The sequence below is a fragment of the Bos taurus genome, chromosome 15 (assembly GCF_002263795.3).
Source record: "Bos taurus isolate L1 Dominette 01449 registration number 42190680 breed Hereford chromosome 15, ARS-UCD2.0, whole genome shotgun sequence".
Classification (NCBI taxonomy): domain Eukaryota; kingdom Metazoa; phylum Chordata; class Mammalia; order Artiodactyla; family Bovidae; genus Bos; species Bos taurus.
Genome location: NC_037342.1, coordinates 37,338,335 through 37,364,904, shown reverse-complemented (window position 1 = coordinate 37,364,904; position 26,570 = coordinate 37,338,335). Strand labels below are relative to the sequence as shown.

The window sequence follows — 26,570 nt, the reverse complement described above, 5'->3', positions numbered from 1 at the left end:
CAGTTATTTCAAGTCAATTTATCCCCCTGAGGGCATGGTCCATGTTCTGCACTTCCCTAGGATTTCTCGGGCCCCTAACCCAGAGTGGGCACCCTTGATGCTTTCTGTAAATGTTTGTCTAGGACATGAAAGGGAAGAAGCAGGATGGTACTTCATCAATTCTTTCTTGTCTTGAGAATCCCCTGTGGAAGGGCAGCCACAGAAATCCCCATTCAGAGAGAACTCTGAATATAAGCATTTGCATATGAGGGTTCTGCTAATGCTGTGAGGCTGGCAGTATCTGCCCCATTTTACAGATAAGAATATTGAGACTTAAGAGAGTATCTCCCATATCATAGGGCTGACAATCAGTTCAGTTCAGTCACTCAGTCGTGTCTGACTCTTTGCGATCCTTTGAATTGCAGCACGCCAGGCCTCCCTGTCCATCACCAACTCCCGGAGTTCACTCAGACTCATGTCCATCGAGTCAGTGATGCCATCCAGCCATCTCTTCCTCTGTCGTCCCCTTCTCCTCCTGCCCCCAATCCCTCCCAGCATCACAGTCTTTTCCAATGAGTCAACTCTTCACATCAGGTGGCCAAAGTACTGGAGTTTCAGCTTTAGCATCATTCCTTCCAAGGAAATCCCAGGGCTGATCTCCTTCAGAATGGACTGGTTAGATCTCCTTGCAGTCCAAAGGACTCTCAAGAGTCTTCTCCAACACCACAGGTCAAAAGCATCAGTTCTTCGGCTCTCAGCTTTCTTCACAGTCCAACTCTCACATCCATACGTGACCACTGGAAAAACCATAGCCTTGACTAGATGGACCTTTGTTGGCAAAGTAATATCTCTGTTTTTGAATATGCTATCTAGGTTGGTCATAACTTTCCTTCCAAGGAGTAAGCGTCTTTTAATTGCATGGCTGCAGTCACCATCTGCAGTGATTTTGGAGCCCAAAACAATAAAGTCTGACACTGTTTCCACTGTTTCCCCATCTATTTGCCCTGAAGTGATGGGACCAGATGCCATGATCTTTGTTTTCTAAATGTTGAGCTTTAAGCCAACTTTTTCACTCTCCACGTTCACTTTCATCAAGAGGCTTTTTAGTTCCTCTTCACTTTCTGCCATAAGGGTGGTGTCATCTGCATATCTGAGGTTATTGAGATTTCTCCCGGCAATCTTGATTCCAGCTTGTGTTTCTTCCAGCCCAGCGTTTCTCATGATGTACTCTGCATATAAGTTAAATAAGCAGGGTGACAATATACAGCCTTGACATACTCCTTTTCCTATTTGGAACCAGTCTGTTGTTCCGGGTCCAGTTCTAACTATTGCTTCCTGACCTGCATATAGGTTTCTCAAGAGGCAGGTCAGGTGGTCCGGTATTCCCATCTCTTTCAGAATTTTCCACAGTTTATTGTGATCCACACAGTCAAAGGCTTTGGCATAGTCAATAAAGCAGAAATAGATGTTTTTCTGGAATTCTCTTGCTTTTTCGATGATCCAGTGGATGTTGGCAATTTGATCTCTGCTTCCTCTGCCTTTTCTAAAACCAGCTTGAACACCTGGAAGTTCATGGTTCGGATATTGCTGAAGCCTGGCTTGGAGATTTTTGAACATTACCTTACTAGAGTGTGGCTATTTAGGGCTGACAATAGCCAGCACTAAATCCTGCCCTGACATAGACCTTGGTCTTTGACTCTTATCTGCTGCCATCTCTGAAAATGAAGAGGAAATAGTGGGACTATGGGGTCAGACTGAATGTTGATCTTGTCTGGGACCATTTATTAACTGGGTGACTTTGGGCAAGTCACAGCCTCTTGGGTGTTGGTCTACCTTGCACAATCATTGTGAGATAAAATACATGTAAAGGACCTGATATGATGCTTTGTCCTTACTTAACAAGTAATGAGTATCATTGTTTTTCAAACTTGATCTTATAAGGAAGAGCGTAGATAGCAAGTTATCCAAAATCCTCACTTTGTCTTTCCAAGCCTTGCATGATGTAGTTCTAGACTTCCTTTCTGGTTTAATCTCTCACTTCTTAGTTGGACAACCTCCATAGAGACCAGGTAAGACAGTGCAAATAGATTGAGTGGTGGCTTATTGGGCCGGCTTTTGGCTGTTTGGCTGACAAGGCAGGGCCAGCCATTTGCAGTCACTGTGCTCGGCTATGTGGGGGGTGGAGGCCACTGGAGGGCTAACTCTGTGTCATCTGCCTTGTTCCCCCTCTTCTTTTCTTCAGCTGGGTGCCTCCAGTTGCTGGCTCTCTCACCTACCTGACACAATTTTAGGCCCCTTTCCTTTCAAGTGCCTCTTCTATAGCCAACTCTAGCCATCTCATACAAGATCCAATAGTAAGGCAGAAAGAACAGGAGTGAGGGGTTCAGATGACATGGCTTCAAAGCTTCTCTGCTGTATAATCATGTAACTGGGCAATTCACTTGGAGCCTAATTTTTCTCATCTGTGAATGGGGTTGAACAATACATATTTCCTAGAAATAAAATAAGAATTGAGTAAACTAATACAAGCTTTTAGTACCATTCCTGGCACATAGGAAGTATTACATAAATGAAAGCCTCTGTCCGTGTGATTGTTATGATTGGCCTTTGAGTGTGTGGTACTCAGCCCTGAATGGGGCACCTTCAGAGGGGAGCATCCTAATCTGTAAAGGGGATGGTCTCTTCCAGCATAGACATCCTGTGGCTTTATGTGCACAGACCCTTTTTCATCATGAGGAGTGATAGTCTATCTCTTGGAACCTCACTGATCCCTAAGAAGGAGGTGCTCCAAGTGGGGTGAGAATGGAGAATGTGGTCAGGTTCTATGATGATGACATTTCTTTCTGAATCTGGATTCTGACGTTTTCTGGCTGTGTTTCCCCTGTCTCCCCCATCCCCTACCCCCAACCCCTTCTAAACTCCCCACAGCTGAGCCAGGCTCTTCTCCACCGTCCTCAGGACGGCCTCACCTTCCGCCCTGACTCAGAGCAACCACTTAGCTAGTGAGAGAGGACCCATTAAAGAAACAAATGTCTCTTTCCTGTGGCAGAGGGAGGATTAAGGTGATCTGAGGGCTCCCAGTAATGAAGACAAAGAAGACGAATTAGACTCTGAAGTGCTTACTGCCTCCTGAAACACTTAGGAGATTAAATGCCCACGAGGCTTCCAGTAACACATCTGCCAATGACGCCAGTACTGTGCAGAGCCTCTGGGTCTTGCAACTGTATTTGTCCACCTTCCTCTGAACACCTCAGCAAGAACCCCTCCATCATCCCAGCAAACTGAGTCTACTTAACTGGTCCCCAGAAGCCACGATAGCCTCAGTTTGCCTGTCCTCTACCCACTCTTGGAGTGTGGATGGGGCTGAGGGCCGCCTGGGGCCTGGGCTCTTCCACTACCACCATCTGCCCCCTGCCAACCCCTGCTAATGGAGGGGGGTGGGATGCAGTTAACATTCAGAAGCACTCCCTATCTAACAAGCCATCTGTGTGGATTGTGTTTTCATCCCTAGAAGTATTTTCGAGGGGTCACGCTGCCCAGGGTAAACGGTTACAGGCATGACAATAGGGTGGGTACAGGGCTGGCTCACCTCTGCCTACCTGTCAAGATGTGACAATCTAGGCTGAAAGGGATGTGGTTATCTTGTCTAACTCACAGCACAGATTTTCACTGAACATGACTTTGTAACCTTTAGAGATGAATTGCTTTCACAGAGGTAAAGGGTGCTGGTATATTTACTTTCCATGAAGATACACTATCTGTTTGGCATTTTAGAATGTCCAGATTTTGTAGCATTTCTGAGCCCTTGCTGTGAGTATCATTATCATGCCTGCATGCTCAGTTGCTCAGTTGTGTCTGACTCTCTCAGTTGCGTCGTGACCCTGTGGACTGTAGCCCACCAGGCTCCTCTCTCCATGGGATTTTCCAGGCAAGAATACTGGAGTGGGCTGCCACTTCTTCCTTCAATATAATTATCAGAAGTCCATTTATCAGAAATGCCAGTTACTGAAGATTACAATTTTGACTTACATTTTAGAAGCTCTCTGTAGTTTATACAGCCCTATCACACACATATATGACATGGTAGAAACAGTAACAGGCTTTGGGTTCAGGCAGACCTGAATTCAAATGCTGATCCCATTTCCTAGCTGTATGACCTTAGACAAATTGCTTAACTTCTCTGAGCCACAATTCCCTCTGTGAAATAAGGATACTAATATTTCCTCCCTTCTTGTGTCATTATGATGATTAGGTGGCATAATGCTTGTAAAGTAGTTGGAAACAAATTGATACTCATTGGGATGGGTCCACGGAAGTGGAGTCAGGAAATGTGGTTAATGTGGAGGTCAATGTAATGTGGTGTGAGTCAATGCATGGTGTGTGATTGTTTCAATCTGTGTGTGGGTTTCTGAAGGTCGTACTGTATGTGTGTGTCTGTGTGTGTATGAGAGAGCAAAAGAAGAGAGAGAGTGGTGTAGGGGACTATAAAGCAGTTTGTTTGTATTTGAATATATGAGCGTATCTACTATCCAGAGAGGCTTAGATTAAGCCAGGATCACAACACCCAGGCCTGTTTGGCTCCCAAAACCCTTCCCTATAAAGTCAAGGGAAAACTAAACCCAGAGAACATGGTCTGGTGTTCACATGCTTCTAATACTGTGAGGCTGACAGCCCAGCCTTGATGCAATCCCTAGGCAGAGTGTTTTGGTTCAGTTCACCTTTAACTTGGGACCTACATCTAAGGCATTTCTATGGCCTTTGTGACTCTCCCTGCTGAGCCCAGAACTCAGCCCTCCAGTCTCACCTCTTTGGTCGTGAAAGGATCAGGGACCAGAGGGTGGGAGCAGTGTCTGTCTTGGGAATCAGGCAGGTGCCCTGCTGGTCTCCATGCCTATCAGAGGGAGAGAGAGGAGGGGGAAAAGGGCTGGGTCTTCTCCTGAACCCCTTGCCTTGCTGGCCTTGAAGGAGAAAGTGTGTTTCAAGAGCCCACACTCTCTCTCTGTCAGACTCCTTCATCCTTCAAACCACTGTTCTTGTCTTGATTCTTTCTGTTCTTTGATGGAGGGAAGTGGTGTGGAGGGAGGGGAGCAGGGCAGAGAAGTACTTCCTTAGAGGCCATAAAGGGCTTCTGCTGGCTGGCCTCAAGGCTGAAGGTGACATGGTTGTCAAAGCTTTAGAGAGTTATCTCAGTGACCTGGACTTCCCAGGGGGTGCTAGTAGTAAAGAACCCGCCTGCCAATGGATGGAACTCGCATTTCCTGCATTGGCAGGCAGATTCTTTACCTGCTGAGCCATTGGGAAGTCCCAAAAGCTGCTCTGAGTGCTTGACAAAACATTAATTCACTTAATACTCATCACAGTCTTATGAGTTCTCTTGTTTTTCTCTTATGCAGTAGGCCAAAAAATGCCCCCTCCAAGAATGTCTACATCCTAATCCCCAAAACCTGGGTAGGCTCCCTTACATGGCAAAAGGGATATCTTCAGATATGAGTAAGTTAAGGATCTTGGTTTAGTAATAATATCCTGGATTATCTATGTGGTCCCAATGTACCACAAGGATTCTTGTAAGAAAGAGGCAGAGGGTCAGAGTCAGAGGATGAGATGTGACTGAGGAAGCAGAGGTCAGAGTGATGGGCCAGCAGAGGCTAAGGAGTCTAGCAGCTTTTAAAAACTGGAAAAGAACAGGACACGGATTCTCCCCGAGAGCCTCCATGCAGAAGGAATGAAGCTCTGTCAACACTTGACTTTAGCTCCATCAGACCCACTAAAGGCTTCTAACCCCCGGAATTGCAAGATAAAATTATGTTGGGTTAAGTCACTAAGTCTGTGGTCACTTGTTTTAGCAGCAATAGAAAATGAATACTCCTTGCTCAACAAGGCAGAGAAAGGTTAAGTAACATGGTCAAGATCAGATGGAAAATGATGATAGAACCCAGATTTGGAAGAGGTTGGTCCATGCATTTAGCTGCTATGCTATACTGTCTCTTACCTAGGGCCTCTCTTGAGGGTGATACCCTCTGTATTCACAAATAGCTATAGAGGGATCAGTACCCTCTCACTTAGGAGGAATAAGACTTAATTAAAAAATCATCAGACAGGAATGAATTGGCTTGGGCCAGGGGGAAAACTGTCATCTGGCTCCTGTCTTCTGTCCCTTGACAGCATTGCTACTGTATAGCTAACAAGGTAAACCAGTTGTCCCTAAAATCCCAACTCTGGATTCAACTGTAAGGAGGAATGTTGTGGATCTGCCTTTTCCTTTCTATCACAGTAGGTACAGACAAAGATGTTTCAAAGGCGGGGGCTCAAGGCAGGGCCTAATTGGCATTTATTCAAATTGTGCTTAATTGAATACTTCATCTGCACCTCAGAAAACCACATGGGGTACAGGTTCTGTAAAGAGGAAGTAATTTTCATTAACAGGATCTAAATTAGTCTGACACAAAGACCAGCCTGTGCTGTGACACAGCTAATAATTGCTGTGTAATGAACCTGATGCTGCAGACAAAGGTTTCCTTTTTTATTTTGCCTTTCTTTCCCTTCTTCCCTTCCTTCCTGGAGTCCTCTCTCCCTCCCTCCCTCCCTTCCTCTCTTCTCTTTTGGTTCTGTATGTCAAGCAACCACCTTTATTCAGCAGCCAGGCTGGTCATGGTTGGAGGATCGCTGTCCCCATGCTGCAGGAACCAAGGGTGTGCACCATACTCCTACTCACATCCCAGAGAAGGCCAGGTGAACTCCAGTCTGGCACAGGCTTGGCCTTGTGTCTCCTTCCTCACAAGACTGTGTGCTTTAGGCATCTTAGGAGCCTTCTGCTTTTGGCTGCATCTTCTACCTATATTTTTCTTCTACCTCTTTCACTTAGCCCACACTCATAATCCTGAAAGGGTGGGGAAAAAGAGCTTCCAAAGACAAACACTTCTTTAGTCCTATTATCTTTCAAAAATGCAAATAGGAGTTTGTCACTCCCCTCATGAAATACTTCCTGGTGCAGAGTGACCTTCAGGATGAAGGTTATGGCACCTGTCCTGTCCCTCCCCTGGCTACCGTCCCCATCATGCTTACCCACCCAGGCCCCTGGCCGGGTCCAAGCTGGGATGGCGGATATGACAGCCTAAGGAGACATGTCCCTTTCTAAAATGTGTTTAGTGGGAAATGGAGAGGATAGATACTCTATCAATGTGTCATACTTTTCCCTTCCTGTTTAAGAGATTTGTTATCTGAATTTATTATCCAGAGTAATATGCCAATATTGAACCAATTAAAATCTAGATAATACTCTTTGTTAGTCAATACCATGTTCAGTTCAGTTCAGTTCAGTTCAGTTGCTCAGCCATGTCCGACTCTTTGCGACCCCATGAATTGCAGCACGCCAGGCCTCCCTGTCCATCACCAACTCCCGGAGTTCACTCAGACTCATGTCCATCGAGTCAGTGATGCCATCCAGCCATCTCATCCTCTGTCGTCCCCTTCTCCTCCTGCCCCCAATCCCTCCCAGCATCACAGTCTTTTCCAATGAGTCAACTCTTCGCATGAGGTGGCCAAAGTACTGGAGTTTCAGCTTTAGCATCATTCCTTCCAAAGAAATCCCAGGGCTGATCTCCTTTAGAATAGACTGGTTGGATCTCCTTGCAGTCCAAGGGACTCTCAAGAGTCTTCTCCAACACCACAGTTCAAAAGCATCAGTTCTTCAGCACTCAGCCTTCTTCACAGTCCAACTCTCACATCCATACATGACCACAGGAAAAATCATAGCCTTGACTAGACGGACCTTTGTTGGCAAAGTAATGTCTCTGCTTTTGAATATGCTATCTAGGTTGGTCAAAACTTTCTGTCCAAGGAGTAAGCATCTTTTAATTTCATGGCTGCAGTCACCATCTGTAGTGATTTTAGAGCCCCCCAAAATAAAGTCTGACACTGTTTCCACTGTTTCCCCATCTATTTCCCATGAAGTGATGGGACCGGATGCCATGATCTTTGTTTTCTAAATGTTGAGCTTTAAGCCAACTTTTTCACTCTCCACTTTCACTTTCATTGAGAGACTTTTTAGTTCCTCTTCACTTTCTGCCATAAGGGTGGTGTCATCTGCATATCTGAGGTTATTGATATTTCTCCTGGCAATCTTGATTCCAGCTTGTGCTTCTTCCAGTCCAGCATTTCTCATGATGTACTCTGCATATAAGTTAAATAATCAGGGTGACAATATACAGCCTTGACGTACTCCTTTTCCTATTTGGAACCAGTCGGTTGTTCCATGTCCAGTTCTAACTATTGCTTCCTGACCTGCATATAGGTTTCTCAAGAGGCAGGTCAGGTGATCTGGTATTCCCATCTCTTTCAGAATTTTCCACAGTTTATTGTGATCCACACAGTCAAAGGCTTTGGCATAGTCAATAAAGCAGAAATAGATGTTTTTCTGGAACTCTCTTGCTTTTTCCATGATCCAGCAGATGTTGGCAAGTTGCTCTCTGGTTCCTCTGCCTTTTCTAAAACCAGCTTGAACATCAGGAAATTCAGGGTTCATGTATTGCTGAGGCCTGGCTTGGAGAATTTTGAGCATTACTTTACTAGCATGTGAGATAAGTGCCATTGTGTGGTAGTTTGAGCATTCTTTGCCATTGCCTTTCTTTGGGATTGGAATGAAAACTGACCTTTTCCAGTCTTGTGGCCACTGCTGAGTTTTCCAAATTTGCTGGCATATTGAGTGCAGCACGTTCATAGCATCATCTCTCAGGATTTGAAATAGCTCAACTGGAATTCCATCACCTCTACTAGCTTTGTTCATAGTGATGCTTTCTAAGGCCCAGTTGACTTCACATTCCAGGATGTCTGGCTCTAGGTCAGTGATCACACCATCGTGATTATCTGGGTCGTGAAGATCATTATCCCATTTCAGAACTTAAGCTGCTTGAACTGTGTCAGGAGACTGTCAGCTGCTTCTCCAGAGGTGGGGCACGGCCTCCACTTCTGTTATACCGTGTGACAGGCTTTGCAGAGAAATAAGCCTCCACCAAGGAAAAGTGTTATTTTATGATTTATTTTAATTACTACTTGAGAGTACTGTCCATTTCCATGGAAGCGGGTGAATTTTCATTTTTCTAAATTTAATGTTAGGCTCAGTGTCATGAGTGGCATCTGGGTTAACAGGTGCCCCGTTTCCAACATATTCCTGTGGTGTTTGGCACCCTTTACAGTTTGGGGTCTACAGGAAGTCCCTTACTGGCCCATCCCTTAATTCAGTTTAGAGTTCTCTGTACAACCTTGACTATGCCAGGGGGTAGGGCTGGGGTGGGCTGTTGGCTGCTCAGCCCAGAAGTTGTAACCAAGGATCAGTGTTTACCTGGCATCAGCATTCCTTTCCTACAGGCAGAGTCCTTCAGCCATGACTGACAAGCAAGGCTTTGCAGTCCACAGGCTTGTAAAGTGTAGCAGAGCATGAATCCTCATCAGATTCCATACAATACCTGAAGTTTATGGTGCAATGCTGCCTTTAGTTTCCTTGTCATGATCTCTATCTTAACCTTAGTCTCCATTCATTTCAGGTTGAAAATAGGTGGGGCTTAGTATCAGGGCAAGAAGCTGGGGTGGAGAGAACCCAATCCAAGACAGGGGCTAGCCAGGAACCTGCCAATTCTGTCTGCATTCCAGGGGCTGGGTGCAAAGGGATCCTGCTGAAAGGTGATTGAGGCTCCATCTTCATTCAGGTGATTCTGTTCTCTCCAACGGTGTCCTGGGGCCCCTGAGGGCCGTCCTAGGGCCACATGCTGATGAATGGGCTTCAGTCACTAGGGAAATACATCTGAGTGCCAGAAGCCTGTGAAGATGGAAGAAAATACCATGGAAGGATGGGCCAGGTAGACTGTAAGGAGTCATGGGCTAAAGGAAAGTTTTGTAGCCCCTGACTCACCTACCTATACAGAGTACCTTTGGCTCAGGAGTTCCCATTTTCTTAGCTTCTCAATTCTCTTTTCCAGATTGTGACCATCTTGGCAAACATGTCTGTCCTAGAGCAGTGTGCCTCCGACATTATTCAGGAGAACGGTATGTCTTTTCAGCGGCGTGCATGCTGTATGGGTTATGCGGCTCTGTGGGCCCTTGTGCCTTTGTGTTTGTATGAAGGCCTCTGTGTAGGTATGTAAATTTGTACACGTGGGTCTCCCCATTTGCAAGGGCACATGAATGTGTGCTTATGTGGGCAATGGGCCAATAGGTAAATGTTTGCTTGCTTCCATAGCACTTTGATCTAGTGGGAGGCAGACATGGAGCAAAAGATAGGGAATGTCAGGTGTAGAAAGCAAAGCAGGGAAGAAGATAAGGTAAATCCAAGGTAGAAGCATGGCAGCTGCTATTTTAATTAGTGTGTTGAGGAGAAGACAGAGACTTCATTAGGATCCAAAAGTAAAAACCTATGCCCGTAAAGGATGCATTCCAACTTTAAATTATTCTCATCATACTGGGTTTGGCCACGGGAGAAAGCTGATGGGTGGGGGGTGGGGTCAGGGCAGATGGATCCCTGGATGCCTCACCTGAGATCATCTGTTTCCTCTTGTTCCTTTGCTCCCACCTCACGCTGAGAGTGTCACCATGTCCAGGTGAGGTGCCCAGGATCTGATCTAAATGGTCTCTACTGGAAAGCAGATCAGCTGGCTGCCTTGCAGCTGGGATAGGAGTGGAGAGGGCTTCCTGTGACTGAGAAATAATGGAGCAATTAGCAACCAGTTGGAAACCAAGAGATGCTAATGAGGAGGAGTGAGCTGGGAGCCTGGACAGCTGCCTCTGCTCCTATTAAGCCCCCTTCTCCCAGGTTGCCTTGCTGTTTTAATACATGTATACATTCTCCATTCCCCTTACTCTATTGAAAAAATATCTTTTTGTGTTAATTTTATGTGATCGGGCTAATAATGAGAAACTTTTTTTTGGCTGCATTACATGGCTGTTACTTATTAGTGACCTCCATTCTTCCATCTGCAAAACGAAACAATAGTAATATCCACCTCACTGGGATGATGTGAGCATTAATAGAAGGCTTGTTAGAAGAGTGTTAGGCACAGAATGAGCTCTGTGCTATGGGTATATGCTCTTTCAGGAAACAGTGGTCATCTCATAGGGTTTAAGTGAAGAGAGTTTGATGAAGGAACTATTTACAAAAGTGGGGCAGAATTTGAGGGTTCAGCAGTGGTGGTCATTCAGCCTGGGACCACTGGAAGACTGTAGAACTCCTTGGTCTGGAGAGGGCAAGCCTTGTGCTGTGAAAGGCAATCCTCCACTCAAGACACTTGAGACTCTGACATGCCTTGCCCTGAAGCCTGATGATTTTGTCTCTGTCCTGCCCTGAATTGTGTGTGAGTGTTGGTGGATGAATGGGCCCTGCTAGAAGGTCAGCAACTGTGATCACTGGTCACCCTTACACTGGGAGGCGGGCCAGGGCAGTACAAGCTCATTTTTATCAGTGGTATCAGTGGTGTCCTTCCAGCTAATTTTGCTTCTCCCTCAGTGGCTGGGGCTGAACTGGAGTGAATGTTGGGGACGGAACATGGCTTTGGGACCTGCTCTCTAAGCTGTAACACCCTTCAACTCTTGGGCGACTCTGTGGCACTGAGCCTGGCTAGAACTTAGAAAACACATTCTGGATTTTTGTTGGCAGCCCCAATTTCATTGCATCTTATCTTTCTGTAGATAAGATTTATATATATTTAAAGGAAACTTTGTGTTTTGTACAATTGCAAGACTTCTCACATGAATACATCCACATTCATTCATTTGATGTTCATTCACAAACCTTTGAGCTGAGCACTATTCTGACACTTAGGAGACACCTGTTCAGGAAATGGACGAACATCCTTGTCCTCACATTGCCCACCTGCTAGCATAAGAGAAACTTTTTTTGTCAGGCTCCAGGTACGAAGCCAGGTTAGGGTTAGGGTTTGGAAAATGGCTTCTTTATGGGAACCCTGACCATGAGGTGTCTGTAAAATTTCTTAATCTTGGTGCCCCCTGTTTATGTCACCACAGGTCACAGTATACACCCAGGACAATCAGACCACAGCTCTGGTTTCAGGGGAGAGGTTCTCAGCTGACCAAACCTAAGCCTAAACATCTCAGTCCGATTACTCCACCCTCTTCTAGTCATGAAACCCCTCTAAGACATCTGATCTAGTGATTATCCAGCCTAGGGGTAGGTCACCTCCCACCAGGGAGACCCATTACCCCTGGACCTGTCTCAGATGCTCCAGCATCAGAAGTGAAGCAGTGATGGAGGGTAACCAGTTATCTGAGTTCCCATCCCTAGCTACTTACTGCGCGACCCTGGGCAACATACTTCGCCTCTCTCTGGGCCTCGAAGGGAATTATAATAAATAGTACTTAGTCTCTGAGGCTGTTAGGAGGTTTTAGGGATCATGCATTTACTGTGTATTTAGCACAGCATCAGGGATGTAGTAAAAGCTCAGTGATAGCATTAAAAAAATGTTAAAAGGACCAAAGGTCCCTCCCAAGTATAGTGTCTTGGTATATGGAGGCAGAGACACCCTCAGGGCAGATGGAGCAGACATGGCCTTGTCCAGGTTCCTCCTGTGGTTGAGACCCCTGAGTCACCCCAACAGCCTTGGCTTGAGCCTACAACTCCATCCAGCTGGCCCTGCTCAGGCAGCTACCAACTGTTCCTCACTTTCCACTCAGGGGTCCAACTTATCATGGGCATGCTGTCTGAGAAGCCACGGTCTGGGACCCCTGCCGAGGTGGCGGCCTGTGAGAGAGTCCAGCAAAAGGCTGCAGTGACCCTGGCCCGTCTCAGCCGAGACCCAGATGTGGCACGGGAGGCCGTGCGGCTGAGCTGTGAGTGGTGCTGGCTGGGGCAGGGGTGGTGGAGGGGTGGTTCGGGCTGGGAGCAGTCCTGATTTCACAGTGGTGGTGGCGATGGATGACTCAGAGCAGGGCTGGCTATGCTGGGAAACGCTGGTGTGGGGCCCCAGGGTGTGCCCCAAGTGACCTTCCTTTCCCCTGGGGCTGAGGCTGGAGAGAAAAGGAGTCTAGAGAGGTTTAAGTTGGTCAGAGAGTGACTGACTTAGGGGCTTCCTGTTAATGAGAACCTCATTCTTTCATACTCTCATTCATTTCCTCATTCATTCATTCAGTTATTCACCTACTCTTACTTACTTAGCCCCTCATTCATTTACTCATTAATTCATCCTTTTGGTCATTCATTCATTACTTCATTTATCCACCATTATCTCATTCATAACTTACTCATTAAATCCCTCACTCATTCCTTCATTCAGTTCGTCCGTCGTTTATTTACCCAACAAATGTTTCCAGAGCACCCACTCTATGCTAGGCTCTGTTCTGAGTGCTGGGCATAAAACACTGGTTATAACTGCAACCTGATGACAGTGGCTTATAATCTAATGCAGGTAACAGATACGGAAAGAAAAGTTTGCACTTGAATAGCATCATGTAATGCTCAAAGGATGTCGATGGCATGATTGGCACACAGAGGAAGTAGTCTACATTTACCTGGGTGGGGCAAATAATGCTTTAACACGGAAATGAATCCTTAGCTGTAGTTTGAGGAGTTATTCTGGTGTGAAGGCTAAGAAGGAGTGCCCCAGGTGGAGGCAGGAGATGGCAGTGTTCCTGACCATCCAGACACTGGAGGACAGCAAGAGGTGGCCCTGGGGCAGCATAGAGTCCTGGCTCCATAGTGACTTTATGGAGAAAAAACATCAAGAATCTGTCTGCATACTTTTTATTACTATCTTATGAGTTTTTCCCTGTTGTTTTTAGAATTTGAGAGAAGTCATTTTGTATTGAAAAACAAGATCATTTATTTTACTTTCCTCTGTAAAGGCTTAGGAAATATTAGCCTACTCAATCTGTAGTCTTCTTTAATTTTAGCCACAATATATTTTCTGACTCAAATGGGCAATTGGGGAAGAAAAAGGTACTAAGATGTAAACATTGAGTTTAGCTCTGATAAAGTACCTGCATGGGAAGTTCTTTCTTAGAAGGACCTGCAGTATCTCCTGTGGCTCATCACTCTCCACTGTTGCCAGTGTGCTGATGCTCAGGGAAAAGGTTTTGATGCTGCAGCTAATTCTGGGCCTGACCAAGGTTCATTTACACTTGAGGGAGCAGAAAGTCTCCCCCACAGACTCCTCAGAGGGGTTTATCCCTTTCCCTATCAATTGGCGGCCACCTGCCTCTACCCGGCTCCACGCAGAGGGCTGTGGTAAGAGACTGGAACACCTTTGGGTCAGGCCTGGCCGCACCCATCCTGACCCAGGTGTGAGGGTCTCCCCATGTCTCTTGCAGGTATGTCCCGCCTCATTGAACTCTGCCGCTCGCCCTCAGAGAGGAACAGCAGCGACGCCGTGCTGGTGGCCTGCCTGGTGAGTTCCCAGTTTCCCCGCCTCTTCCTTCCTGGGCTTTGGGGTTGCAGACCAGGGACCAGGGGATCAGGCTATGCCACGGTTGACTTGGGTACAGGCAACTTATTCTGGGTTTCCACTTTTCTCTTTAAAATGGTAGCAAGAATAATACTTGTTTCACTAAGTTCATAAGATTGTGATGAAAATTATGCAAGGTCATATAGGTAAAAGGAGAACCTCCATTACACATGTTTATAACCTTTGGGGTTCTGGGGGATCTAATAGCAGGTCAAGACCAGAGGGGCTGGGTGGCAGGATGCTGGTGGTGTTGGTGATGCTGTGGTGCTTGTAGCATGTGGTTGCTAGGGTCTGATGTCTTCTGCCTGTTCCAAAGAGGACACTGTAAGAAAGCCTCCTTTCCTCCTCAGGTAGAGCCCCTCTACTGGTGCTCTTCCAGCTTCGTAGCTCCCTTCTTCTTTGTGGAGCAGGGCAGGGCAGGGCAGGACAAAGTATTATTTGGCCTGTCCCCAGGATCTTCACCCAACCAAGCTAGCACGTCCTGAGAGGTCCCTACCCAACTTCTTGATGCTTGGGTCCACCATGAAAGTACCAACAGCACCAGATGGGGAACAGATGCCTTGTCTCTGTAATCCTCCCTGCTAGGCTGCATCGAATCCTAAAGCAGAGCAGCTGGAAGCATCCAGGAGCAGGAAAGCCCATTGTAAAAGCCCTTTAACTTCTAGAAGGGGGTGCAAGATCTTTGATTGGCCCTCAAAGACTGTGTAGGAGAAGGGACGGACCTAGAGGTTCTGCAAGCTGTTTCACAATAAAGCCCCTCCTCACCCCATTCTTTTTTTTCCCAAACTGATCCCATCCCATTTCTGGGAGCTCCTAACAGGCAGTGTGTGGTGGTAGGAATAGCAGGCATTTTAGTCAGACACACCTGTCTTGGTTTTGCCATTAATGAGCTGTGTAACATTGGGTAGGCCACTAAGTGCTGTAAACTTTATTCAGTAAATATTTGCTGAGTGATTATGTGGGCCATGTACTCTTCTAGGCTTTGGGGATGACAGATGTGGGGAAAAAAAGAAAAAAACCTCAGCTCTGATGGGGCTTTTATTTTGGTACATGCAGAACAAACTTCATCTCTTCTGTGCCTTGGGCAAGCTGGTGAAGCTTATGGACCCCATTTCAGTATTAGTTTTTATCATGCATAAAGTAAATATATATAGAATTAAAAGGAGGGCAATCATATTAAAATAATTATTAGACTATTTAAACAGGTAACATAGTAATAGCAGTTCAGTTCAGTCACTCAGTTGCATACAACTCTTTGCGACCCCATAGACTGCAGCACGCCAGGCTTCCCTGTCCATCACCAACTCCTGGAACTTGCTCAAACTCATGTCCATCGAGTTGGTAATGCCATCCAACCAACTCATGGAGTCTTGACTAGCAATGAACATAAATAATGTTGAAAGTACCTCCAGAAACTGTAATGGGATGTGAAATTGTTACTGAACCAAACTTGGGTCCATATGCCCATGGGCAGTAAAGCCATTCCACTGACACTGGCTTGTGGAGAAAGAAAGTGCAGTGTTTTTGCAGATGCCAATTAAGGAGGCCAGGTAACCAGTGCTTAAAAGGCCCAAACTCCCCAAAGGCTTTCAGGGAAAGTTTCTCAAGACAGGATAAGGGAGGAGGGCTTGTGCCGTGTGTGATCAACTCATGGACATTCTCCTGATTGGTTGGTGGTTAGGTGATCTGGAGTTAGCATCATCACCCTTCTTATTTCAACTGGTTGAGAGTCTACGTGGGCAGCATAGAGTTAACTTCTTCCACCTGGTGGGGGTTTCAGTATCTGTAAACCAGTTCAAAGGACATGGCTCAGAATATTACACACATCCACTGAGGAGAAACTAAAGGCCTTTGACTTTGTTTAATGGCTTAACTATCATCATTTTGTCTTGCTTAACTATTTTCCTTTTCTTTCTGCATTTCTCTCTTCTTTGATTAAATGTACTCTTTGGAACTCAGGGAAGTCTAGGAGACTAAAGTTTTTCTACAGACAAGAGGCAGATAGAGGATATGGGGGGAGAGATGTGCTGTTCCACAAAGGCTCCATAGGGTCCTGAAGGTGAAAGTGTTAGTTACTCAGTCATGTCCGACTCTTTGCGATCTCACGGCCCGCCAGGCTCCTCTGCCCATGGAATTCTTCAGGCAAGAATACTGGAGTGGGTTTCCATTCCTTCTGCATCTGGATCTACCTGACCCAGGGTCCTGCTCAGTTACAAAAGTCCCTGTGATTGCTGTTGGTGAACAAGTAACAGTTATTGCTGAGACTTCTTGGTTTGTCACTGCATTCACAGCTGAAGGAAAGGCTATTTCATTCAATTGGAGGGCAGTGAATGTAAAGATATAATATTTTTCATTGCTTTTTCCTCCACAGACTGTAATTCTGTCTGGTCTGCTGAATACGTGGAGAGAGTTAATACCTGCAAATGCATAGTCATTGGTCCCAACTGCTGCATCTTCACAACTTGGGTGGCCAGCAACTGCCTGACACTGAACAGACCCTAAAGAAATGTTGAGCAGTTATAAAGCTTCATTCAGACATGGGGGCTTATTATGACTCATTTTCCATCTTTATCATTAGGTTGAAAAAGAGCGCATAGACGGGCTTGGCCTCTATTTTCCATCACTTGAAGGACTTTCCGGTGGAAAAGGGATTAAATTTCTCCCTGTGGACAGGTTTTTGGATGTGAATAGAGGCCCTTCCTCCAGAATCCATCCTTAACGTGGCTGCTGGCCTAATTTTCCTCATGACAGTTTACAATCAGGACCTTTCCACGAGCAGCCCTTCCCTGGGGCCCCCTTCCCTGTGGCCTACTGTCCATGTGCTCAGCCTTTGTAGCCTGGCTCTGACCTCTGAAGACCTCCCACTGCCTCCAGGCCCTTTCCAGCTCAGGTCTGAGTGCCCTGAACCACCCTGACACTGAGCTTTGTCCCTTGTCCCAGGCAGATGCCCTCTCTACAGCTCTGCCCACACTCCCTTCAAGGCTCGGATCAAAATCCTCCTCTGTGAGGCTCAAATGCAGGGAGTACATGGTGTGTGCCTGGGCTGGCCTGCTTGGATTTTGTTTTCCCCAGTAGAAAGCAGGCTGTGTTATCCTGTGTTCTACGTGTTATGAGGGAGGCCCTTGGAATTCCAACAGAGGCTTGCCTGATGCTGAAGGTCTTGACTTTTTGCCCAGACCTTCTTGTTTCCAGCCATGCTTTCTCCCCTTATGCCTAATGGCCCAGTCATGCTACCTTGGCTCATGGGAGGGGTTCTGTACTTCTCACCCTCTACCCTAGAAGCTTCTCAGGGCTGGGGTTCTTTCCCAGCTCTTGTGTTTCCATAGGACCTTAGGTTTGGTGACTGTTTCTTGCCTGGCTGAGGAACCAGTGGACTTGTCTGCCCACCCCCGGTCCCCAGTGTTGGAGGGTGTTCACTATTTGACCCCCAGACAGGGCTCTATGCCGCCTGGCTGGTGAGCTGGGGGTCACCTGGAGCCTGGCCTGATGGGTGGAGTTGGGGGTACCTCTCTTGGCCCTCCCTAAGCCTTCTTCCCAGTTGCAGAGGCACTCTTCAGGTGAAGGGAGGACACCTCATTTATCATCTCCCACGTCTGGAAAAGCAGCCACACAGACTGCCTCTTGCAAACAGAATTGATTTTTCTTTATTGAAGCGGCTGTCAGAGGGCTGCAGGGCTTGTTTAAGACTTGGCTGTTTTCAGACTGTCTGGGAATGTGGTCCTGGGAATATTGGCTATTAACAACCCTCCGAGGAAAGGAGAGGCCAAGGAAAAGGCTTCAGGCAGGAGAGGTCCTTTGAGCTCCTGGACCCTGAGGAGGGGGTGCTCTGGGGTCATTTGGGTCCATGCCCTGCACGCTTTCTGAGGACCCTGGGGAGTGGAGGATGTCTATTTGCCTTTGTGGTTTTTTGGGTCTAATTCTCTCTCATATTTTGTTTTTGCTTTTCTCTTCCTCTAAAGGTTGCCTCCTCCCTTAGGGATTTTTCTCTCTCTTTCTCTGCTCCCCCCATTCTTTTTACCCCCCTGGTCCTCTCCCCTGTCCTCTCCCATCTCCCTCCTCACCTCCTCCCACTTATTATCCTCTTGTTTCCAGGGTGTGCTCTTTTTTTCTCTGATACCATCTCTTTCTCTCTCCATCTCCCTTTCATGCCTACTTTCTTTTCTTTCCAAGTTCATCTATGTCTCTTTTTATAGTTCCTTCTTGTTCTGTTTTTCTGATGCTCTTTTTCTCTGTGTGTAATTTCCTCCTTCTACCTCATTTTTTCTTTTCATGGATCTATTTTCTATTTCTTTGTCTTCCTTTTGCTTTATTTTTACCCTTGATAATGTAAAATACATCGATGGCTGCCGGGGTCCAGCCCCGGTGGATCCAGGGAATTCGAAGCGGGGACGGCGTCGGCGAGGATCAGGAAACAACTGCTTAATTAAACTTTAATTAAGGATATAAAGAGTAATAGAATAAGGATAGCTCAGTGAGGAAATTCAGTGGAGAAAAGAGGCTGAAATAAGGATAGCTCAGTGAGGAAATTCAGTGGAGAAAAGAGGCTGAATAATTCAGCCAGAAGGTAAGAGAAAGAACGACATGGGGAGACCAAGTTTCGGTGAACAAAGCCCGCACTTTATTTTCCAAAGTAGTTTTTATACCTTAAGTTGTGCATAGAGGATAATGGGGGAAGGGGTGGAGTCATGCAAGGACAGCAGTTCCTGGTTCTAATCGAAGCCAGGTTTTCAAACTTATCATATGCAAAAGTTCAGGTGATTTACATCATCTTCTGGCCAGGAGGCCTGTTAACATTTTAAGAAACTTATTTTTCTCTAAAGGTGATTATTCCAAAGTCAGGCACCAGCCTCCAAAAAAGCACTGGACAAAGCTGCATTCCTATAGGGCAAAGGTGAGGTGAGCTCAGTCAAGAAAAGATTTAACTCAAGGGTCCAAGGTTACAAACATTGAGGCCATTACTTACATTTCTATACACACATTATATCAATCAATACACTGCCAAGGACACAGTAGGTAAGGAGTATGGAGACTTAGCAGCAAACATTGGCCCAATAAGTGAAAAACCCTTCACCAATACAATTTCTAATCAATCTTTTAACTACTCAAAGGAATCTGTGTTTAGACAGTTTAGAACATCTCCTGCCTCTCACAGTTGGGAGGCTCCGAACAATCACATTGGCTGGAAAAACCTATTCAGGCAGGCTAGAGGATTTCCAAAGGAGTTAGTAGGTTAAACACTGTCATACCCAGGAATTATTAACTGGAGCTGTAAGCTAACTCTTTTTTCAGAGAGAGGTATTCGGAGACAGCCCCCCATAAAGTCAGAGATGTAGGTGAAAGCACAAAGCAGAAAGTAGGCAGACTCTGGTTTTGGGGGTAGATGCTCGAGAATTTCCAGGGGGGACTCCTGAAGCTCGATCCCGGAGCCTTTGCGTATGCCGAGCCTCCTTCCTCATGACCTTTGTCATGGGCGGAGTTCCTCATGCTGGCTCCCGGCAGTGATAGAATTCCAGTTGAGCTATTCCAGATCCTGAAAGATGACGCTGTGGAAAGTGCTGCACTCAATATGCAATATGCACTCAATATGCAATATGCCGGCTCCCGGCAGATGGCCTCATATTCTTGCATCTGTGGAAGATCCCTGATTCCATTTTTTACAGTGACACCTTGAAGGCAGTGGGGTTATTTCTCCCAATTGGAGCCAAGAGGAATCAGAAAGGGTAATGGAGTTCAGCCTTTAGCCCTTGGGGACATCATACCCAGGAGGGGCAGGACACACTAGTTAGAGACAGTCTCCTGGGATCTCCCTCCTGCCACCAGTGGCTAAGACTCTGCTCATGAGCAGAGATGCATGGCCCTTATCCTTGATCCAGCTTGGATATGGCAATGCCTGTTAGTCCAATAGACAAGCCATCCTCTCTTTACAGTAACTTGGTGATTTCTCAGCACTAGGTTACCTCTTATGTCTAGGTAATGAGCTACATGTTTGCTCTGTACTCAGTATAAGCTAGTGTTTTGGGCTTGCAGCATCCTGCCTAGGTTTAGGTCTGAGGGCCCTGGAGTTGGACTGCTGTGTGGTCTTGGGAAGGTCAGTTTCCCTCTCTGAGTCTTAGTCTCATTTCTAAATTGGAGATCATGATACTTACCTTGCTGTATCCTATGGGGATGAAATGCAGTACTATGTAGATACTCAGGAAGAGTTTGCATTCTTCCTCCTCTGCTTCTCTGCCATTCCAGATAGTCTCCTCTTGGTTTTCCAAGGGAAGGGCATCCTTAAACTCCCATCTTGTTCCCTGCTGCATTTAGGTTTGAGAAGAGGGAAAGAATTAATATTCATTGAACACTTAGTGTGCATGGCTTCAGCTAACCAGCAAAGAGGTCTGGGTAGGTACACAGCATACATTTATAGTTTAAAGGTTGCTCTAGCAGTAAAACTCAGTTTAACATTTGTTCATTTTTTCCCCCCAGCAAACATTTATTATTTATTTGAGTCCTGTGGCAAGCCTTGTTCTGCCTGCTGTAGATGGAGCAAAAAGTACAACAGTCTGTGTTTTTGAGGAGCTTAGAGTCTGGTGTGGTAGATGAACACCTAAATAACAATTGCAGTCTAGTGTGAGAAGGTCGAGGTAGACAGAGGAGGGAGGGATTTTCTCTGCTTCCAGGAATCAGGGAAGGCTTCACAGAAAAGGTGACGGTGGGCCAGGCCTTGCAGGATGAGTACACCTGCTGGCTAGAAAAGAGTGGGTAGGGGTTTCATGTCAAGAGGAAAATCGGAGTAAGGGCACATGGACATAAAATAGGATGGCATACTCAGGGAAGAGCGCGACACTCAGTGCATGGGGACCTGGTTTCACTCTGTTTGCACCTCTTTCTCCTGTTCATCCCCATCTTGGTGGCAGAATTTCCATCTCCTTCAACTTTATGACATAGTTTCTTCTCTCTCTTCCCTCCTCTCCATTCCAAATACTTTAGAACCTTGCTGAATTCATGGATGAATGAATAGTCCTTGTTGTTCTAATGTCCCTCTAGGGACCTGGAAGTGAGAATATAATTCCACTAATGCTTCTGGCAGTTCTAGTCTCTAAGATAAACAAATCTTGAACTTAAATATGTTGCTAAATTGACCAAATCCTTAAAATGACAAATCTTCAAAACAATCAGTTTCCTAAGATGATTGAAAAACCAAGATGGCAAGATCATTAAGACCATGAAAACTTTCAGAAGACATCCACCCTAGAGATCAAAGTACCAATGAAGCAAGGTGACTGTGTCATAAGGTTGCTATGGTGACTAGGTGACCAAAAGGACCAGCCCACTAAGATATCAAGGTGACAGTGAGCTCAAATTGGCTGATAAATAAGCCACATACTGAAATGCATCTCTCAGGGAAGTTGCAGGCCTACATAAACCTGAGCAGACCCAGTGTGACCTCTTCTGTTTTCTCATTAGGCTGCTCTGCGTAGACTGGCCGGTGTCTGTCCCGAAGGCCTCCAGGACTCTGACTTCCAGCAGCTGGTCCAGCCCCGGCTTGTGGACTCTTTCTTACTCTGCAGCAACATGGAGGAGAGTTTTGTGTAGCAAGTGTGGGAGACAAAAGACATTCGGCATCATTCTCAAGACCCTATCTGAGTACATTCTTGTGAACGTACCTGATTATACACCAGCCCTTCACCTCCTTATTTATACTTAATTTATTTTTTATGTGAAATGAACAGAGGGCTAAATGTTCTGGCAACATCATCAGGCAGTCTGTGGTCTTTGGGAGTCTTTTTTTTTTTTTTAATTTTTTGACTTCTGTGACCTTTTAGTTGCAGATGTTGAAATGCATAATGTCTAATATGACAGATTGTCATGGGTGATTTCACTTCCTCTTGCTTTCTCTACTCTCAATATGTAATCTCGCATCCTTTTTAAAAAAAATTTGAGAACCAGAGTATTTTAGCTGCCCAGCAGTTTTTTTTAAAGTTAGATTTGTTCTTTCTAAAATATTGTAAATGAATTTCATAGTTGGACAGACTATACTGGAAGGAAATTCTAGTTTTATTCTTAATAAATGTAATATAAAATGTTTCTTGAATTTTCTGATTGTATTATGTCTTAGACTAAGGTCTTGCTCCCCAAAGTTTCATGCCACAAAAACTTTCTCAACTATTAAAACTGCATAGAAGCTTATATGGTCTTCATAGTTGTGTAAATGGGTCAAGTTCTGAGTGATTTAGTGAGAAGGCAAAAGATTTCCAAAGCCCCAGGAACTCAGTTTCCTTTGGCTTGCTTTTTTTAACCTCATGGTAAATAGTATCCTCAGATGAGGTATTAAGTAATCAAAACTTAACGCATTGACACCAAAACAGACATATGGGTGGATCAGTGGAACAGAAGAGAGCGCCCAGAAATAAACTCACATACCTACAGTCAATCTTTGACAAAAGAGGCAAAAATGTACAGTGGAGCAAAGACAGTTTCTTTAATAAGTGGTGCTGGGAAAAACTGGATAGCCACATGTAAAAGAATAAAATTAGAACACTCCCTAATACCATATAAACAACACAAAAATAAAATAAAACACAAAAATAAACCCCAAATGGATTAAAGACCTAAATGTAAGACTGGATACTATAAAACTCCTAGAGGAAAATACAAGCAGAAAACTCTTTGACATAAATTGAAGCGATACTTTTTTGGATCGGTCTCCTAGAGTAATGGAAATTAAAACCAAACTAAACAAATGAGACCTAATTAAATTTAAAAGCTTTTGTAAAGCTAAAGAAACCATAAGCAAGATGAAAAGACAATCTACAGAATGGGAAAAAATATTTGCAGACAATATAATCAACGAGATTAATTTCTAAAATATACAAACAACTCATAAAGCTCAATATCAAAAAATACAAACAACCCAATCAAAAAATAGCCAGAAGATCTAAATAGATATTTCTTCAAAGAAGACAGATAGATGGTCAATTGGCGCATGAAAAGGTGCTCAACATTGCTAATTATTAGAGAAATGCAAATCAAAACTCCAATTAAGTATCATCTCACACTGGTTAAAATGGCAATCGTCAAAACGTCTACAAATATATAAATGTTGGAGAGGGTGTGGAGAAAAGGGAACCCTCTTACATCGTTGGTGGGAGTGTAAACTGGTGCAGCCACTGTGGAGAGCAGTATGGACAGTCCTTAAAAAACTAAAATTAGAGTTACTAAATGATCCAGCAATCCCACTCCTGGGCATATCCAGATAAAACTCCAATTTGAAAAGATACGTGCACCCCCATGTACATTTCAACACTATTCACAATAGCCAAGGCATGGAAGCAACCTAAATATCTCTTGGCAGATGAACCGATAAAGAAGATGTGGTATATATGCACAATGGAATATTGCTTCTCCATAAAAAGTAATGAGCTAATGCCATTTGCAGTATTATGTCAAAAGAGCAAGACAAATACCATATGGAATTGCTTATATGTGGCATCTAAAAAAAATTATACAAATGAACTAATTTATAAAACAGAGACTCATAGACTTCAGCAACAAACTTATGGTTACCAAAGAGGAAAGGGAGGAGGAGGGATAAATTAGGATCTGGGGTTTAACTAAATTGGGGATATATTAATTATATACATATACACTTTGCTGTTGTTTAGTCACTAAGTTGTGTCTGACTCTGCAACCTCATGGACTATAGCCTGCCAGGCTCCTCTGTCCTTGGGGTTTCCTAGGAATAATACTGCAGTGGGTTGCCATTTCCTTCTCCAGGGGATCCTACCACTACTATGTATAAAGCAGATAACCAACAAGGGCCTACTACTGTACAGCACAGAAAATTAAACTCAGTATTTTGTAATCACCTATAAAGGAAAAGAATCTGGAAAAGAATGTATATGCGTATTATGAAGCACTTTGATGTATAGCTGAAGCTGACACACATTGTAAATCAACACTATTTTAATAAAATAAATTAATATAAAAAGGAATAAAAATTTTTAAAAATGATTCCATTTATATACTCCATTATAGGTGGGGAAACTGAGGCTTGAAGAGGTTAAGTATATTGCCGAAATTAAATAGTTATTACTAATGTGGGGACTGAAATCACATCTCTCTGATTTCAGAGGCTAACTGGGAAGAAAGCAGGAACTTAGCACCAGGTCCTTACTATAAGGTAAATATGGATCTGGACCCATGCTGAACCATCATCCTCTAGCAAACATACTATGAGGGTCTGTTCTGGGCCCAGGGAAGGAAAGTAGAAATGAATAAATGTTGGTATCACCTGTGAATTTGGACTGGAGGGTGGTTGGTTCGTTGTCAGTAAACCAATCACTTAAAAACCTGTAAAGTATACTGGTTAAAAAAAAGTATGAGCTCAGCAGCCCACCTTGTTTGAATCCTGGCTCTGCCACTTGCTAACTGTTAGGTAGGGCTCATATCCTCTCTGTGCCTCTGGTTTCTTACCTGTAAGACGACGTAATGATGGTGCCTTAATCCTAGAGCTGCTGTGAGAATTAAATGTGTTCATACTTGGAAAAGGCTTAGACTAGTGCCTAATGACAAAAGCACAGTAAATGTGGCTACAGTTAAAGTCAACCAAGTCCCATGTTTGCATTTACGCCAGTTCTCTGAGCCATCGTACAGTGTCTCAGATAAGGGACTTATAGCTTGTTAGAAACAGAGACTTTATCCTGCAAAAGGTGTAGGGACCATCTAGTCCCATCTATACATCCCTCACGTAGGAGTAAAGACACTTGCCTAAAACAACACAGCAAATTACTAGAAGAGCTGGGACTTGGGTCCCAGCAAATTATAACAGCTATCACCACAGCTGCGTATTTTGAGCACCTGCTCTGTGCTAGGCACTGTAACATTCACAACTTTATTAAATTTCTAAAATGACTCTAAGTAGTTATTATTAACCTCTTCTCACAAATAAGGAAACTGATATACAGACAGACTCTGTGTCCTGCCCAATATCACACAACGGGTAATGGGAGACAGGACTGAGCAAAGACCGTCTGACGCTAAAGCCATGATCATTCCTCTTTAGTGAACAAATGCTTTATGCATAAACCCAAACATCATGCTCTATCTTAAAAACAGAAGTATAACACTCTGGCAAATTCTGAACTTTCTTTTTATTTGAAAAATATATATTAATATTTTGCATTTAAAAAATTTAATTGAAGTATGGTTGATTTACAATGTGTTTAATTTCTGCTGTACAGCAAAGTGACTTGTTATATATATTCTTTTTCATATTGTATGCTATTATGTTTTATCCCATGATATTGAATATATCAATAGTTCCCTGTACTATATAGTAAGACCTTGTTAGTTTGCATTTTTAATTAAATAATTTTAATCTCTGATAAACTTTAGTTATTCATTTGTTAAAATTATAATAATAGATGTGAAGATTATTTCAGAGAGCAAGTGAATAGGAATGAGACAATGAAACATAACTTAATCAAAGCAGAAATTCTGTGCCATTTCTGATCAATACCAGGAAAATCTCCAAAATAGCTTCTCCTTAGCCTAGTTTCAGAGTAAAGCATCAAAGACAAATCAAAGCAGATGCTGTATGTTTTCATTTCCAATTTTAAAGCAGTGACAGCTTTTGGGAACAATTGTTTTAAAATTCCTTTTTGTTAGAGGTTTCTGATGTTCCCTTTGTAGAGATCCTGTTTATGTCCACATTCTCTGTCTCCTTCGCTGTGATTTTTATCTGTGATTCTTTATACTGTTTGGGGCTACCCATGACTGATAAAAACAGAAATTAGAGGATATTTACATGTGTGTATTCATGAGTCTCCTACCTGAGGCCTTGAAGAAAGCCAAGGAGTCCAAATAGAAATCCATAAAGGGCTATTTGCATATTTTCACTTTCAACAACACATAAAAATGAGATTGTCCATTTACTCACATCATTTACACGGTATTTTCTTTAAAGTCCATGGTCTCTCTCCATCCTGGGACTAAATTGGTTGCACTGCAGGCATACAAACCTTTGAAACGGAGTCATTTCTCACTTTGGTGGGGGCCATGATGACCTTGAATGACATTCAGGATATGGGGGTAACACTCCGAGTGAGGCTCCCTGGGTTTCTGCCCTCAGGGAAGGTTAGGAAAGAGAGAAAGAGAAGCTCTCAG

General features: G+C 44.4%; 1 protein-coding gene across 3 annotated transcripts in view; it reads left to right on the top strand.

Moving 5' to 3' along the window:
• INSC (INSC spindle orientation adaptor protein) overlaps window positions 1-22,497 on the top strand; it is a 140,170-nt gene extending 117,673 nt beyond the window's left edge. For 2 of the 3 annotated variants that reach the window (XM_005216065.5, XM_059875007.1), the window contains 4 exons: window positions 9,951-10,017; window positions 12,655-12,810; window positions 14,287-14,363; window positions 21,870-22,497. In XM_005216065.5, the coding sequence (XP_005216122.1) occupies window positions 9,951-10,017; window positions 12,655-12,810; window positions 14,287-14,363; window positions 21,870-21,998 (429 nt within the window). In that variant the 3' untranslated portion in view covers window positions 21,999-22,497. The remainder of the gene's footprint in view (window positions 1-9,950; window positions 10,018-12,654; window positions 12,811-14,286; window positions 14,364-21,869) is intronic. The other variant, NM_001205483.1, reaches the window with a different exon arrangement.
• The last annotated feature ends 4,073 nt before the right edge of the window (window positions 22,498-26,570 follow it).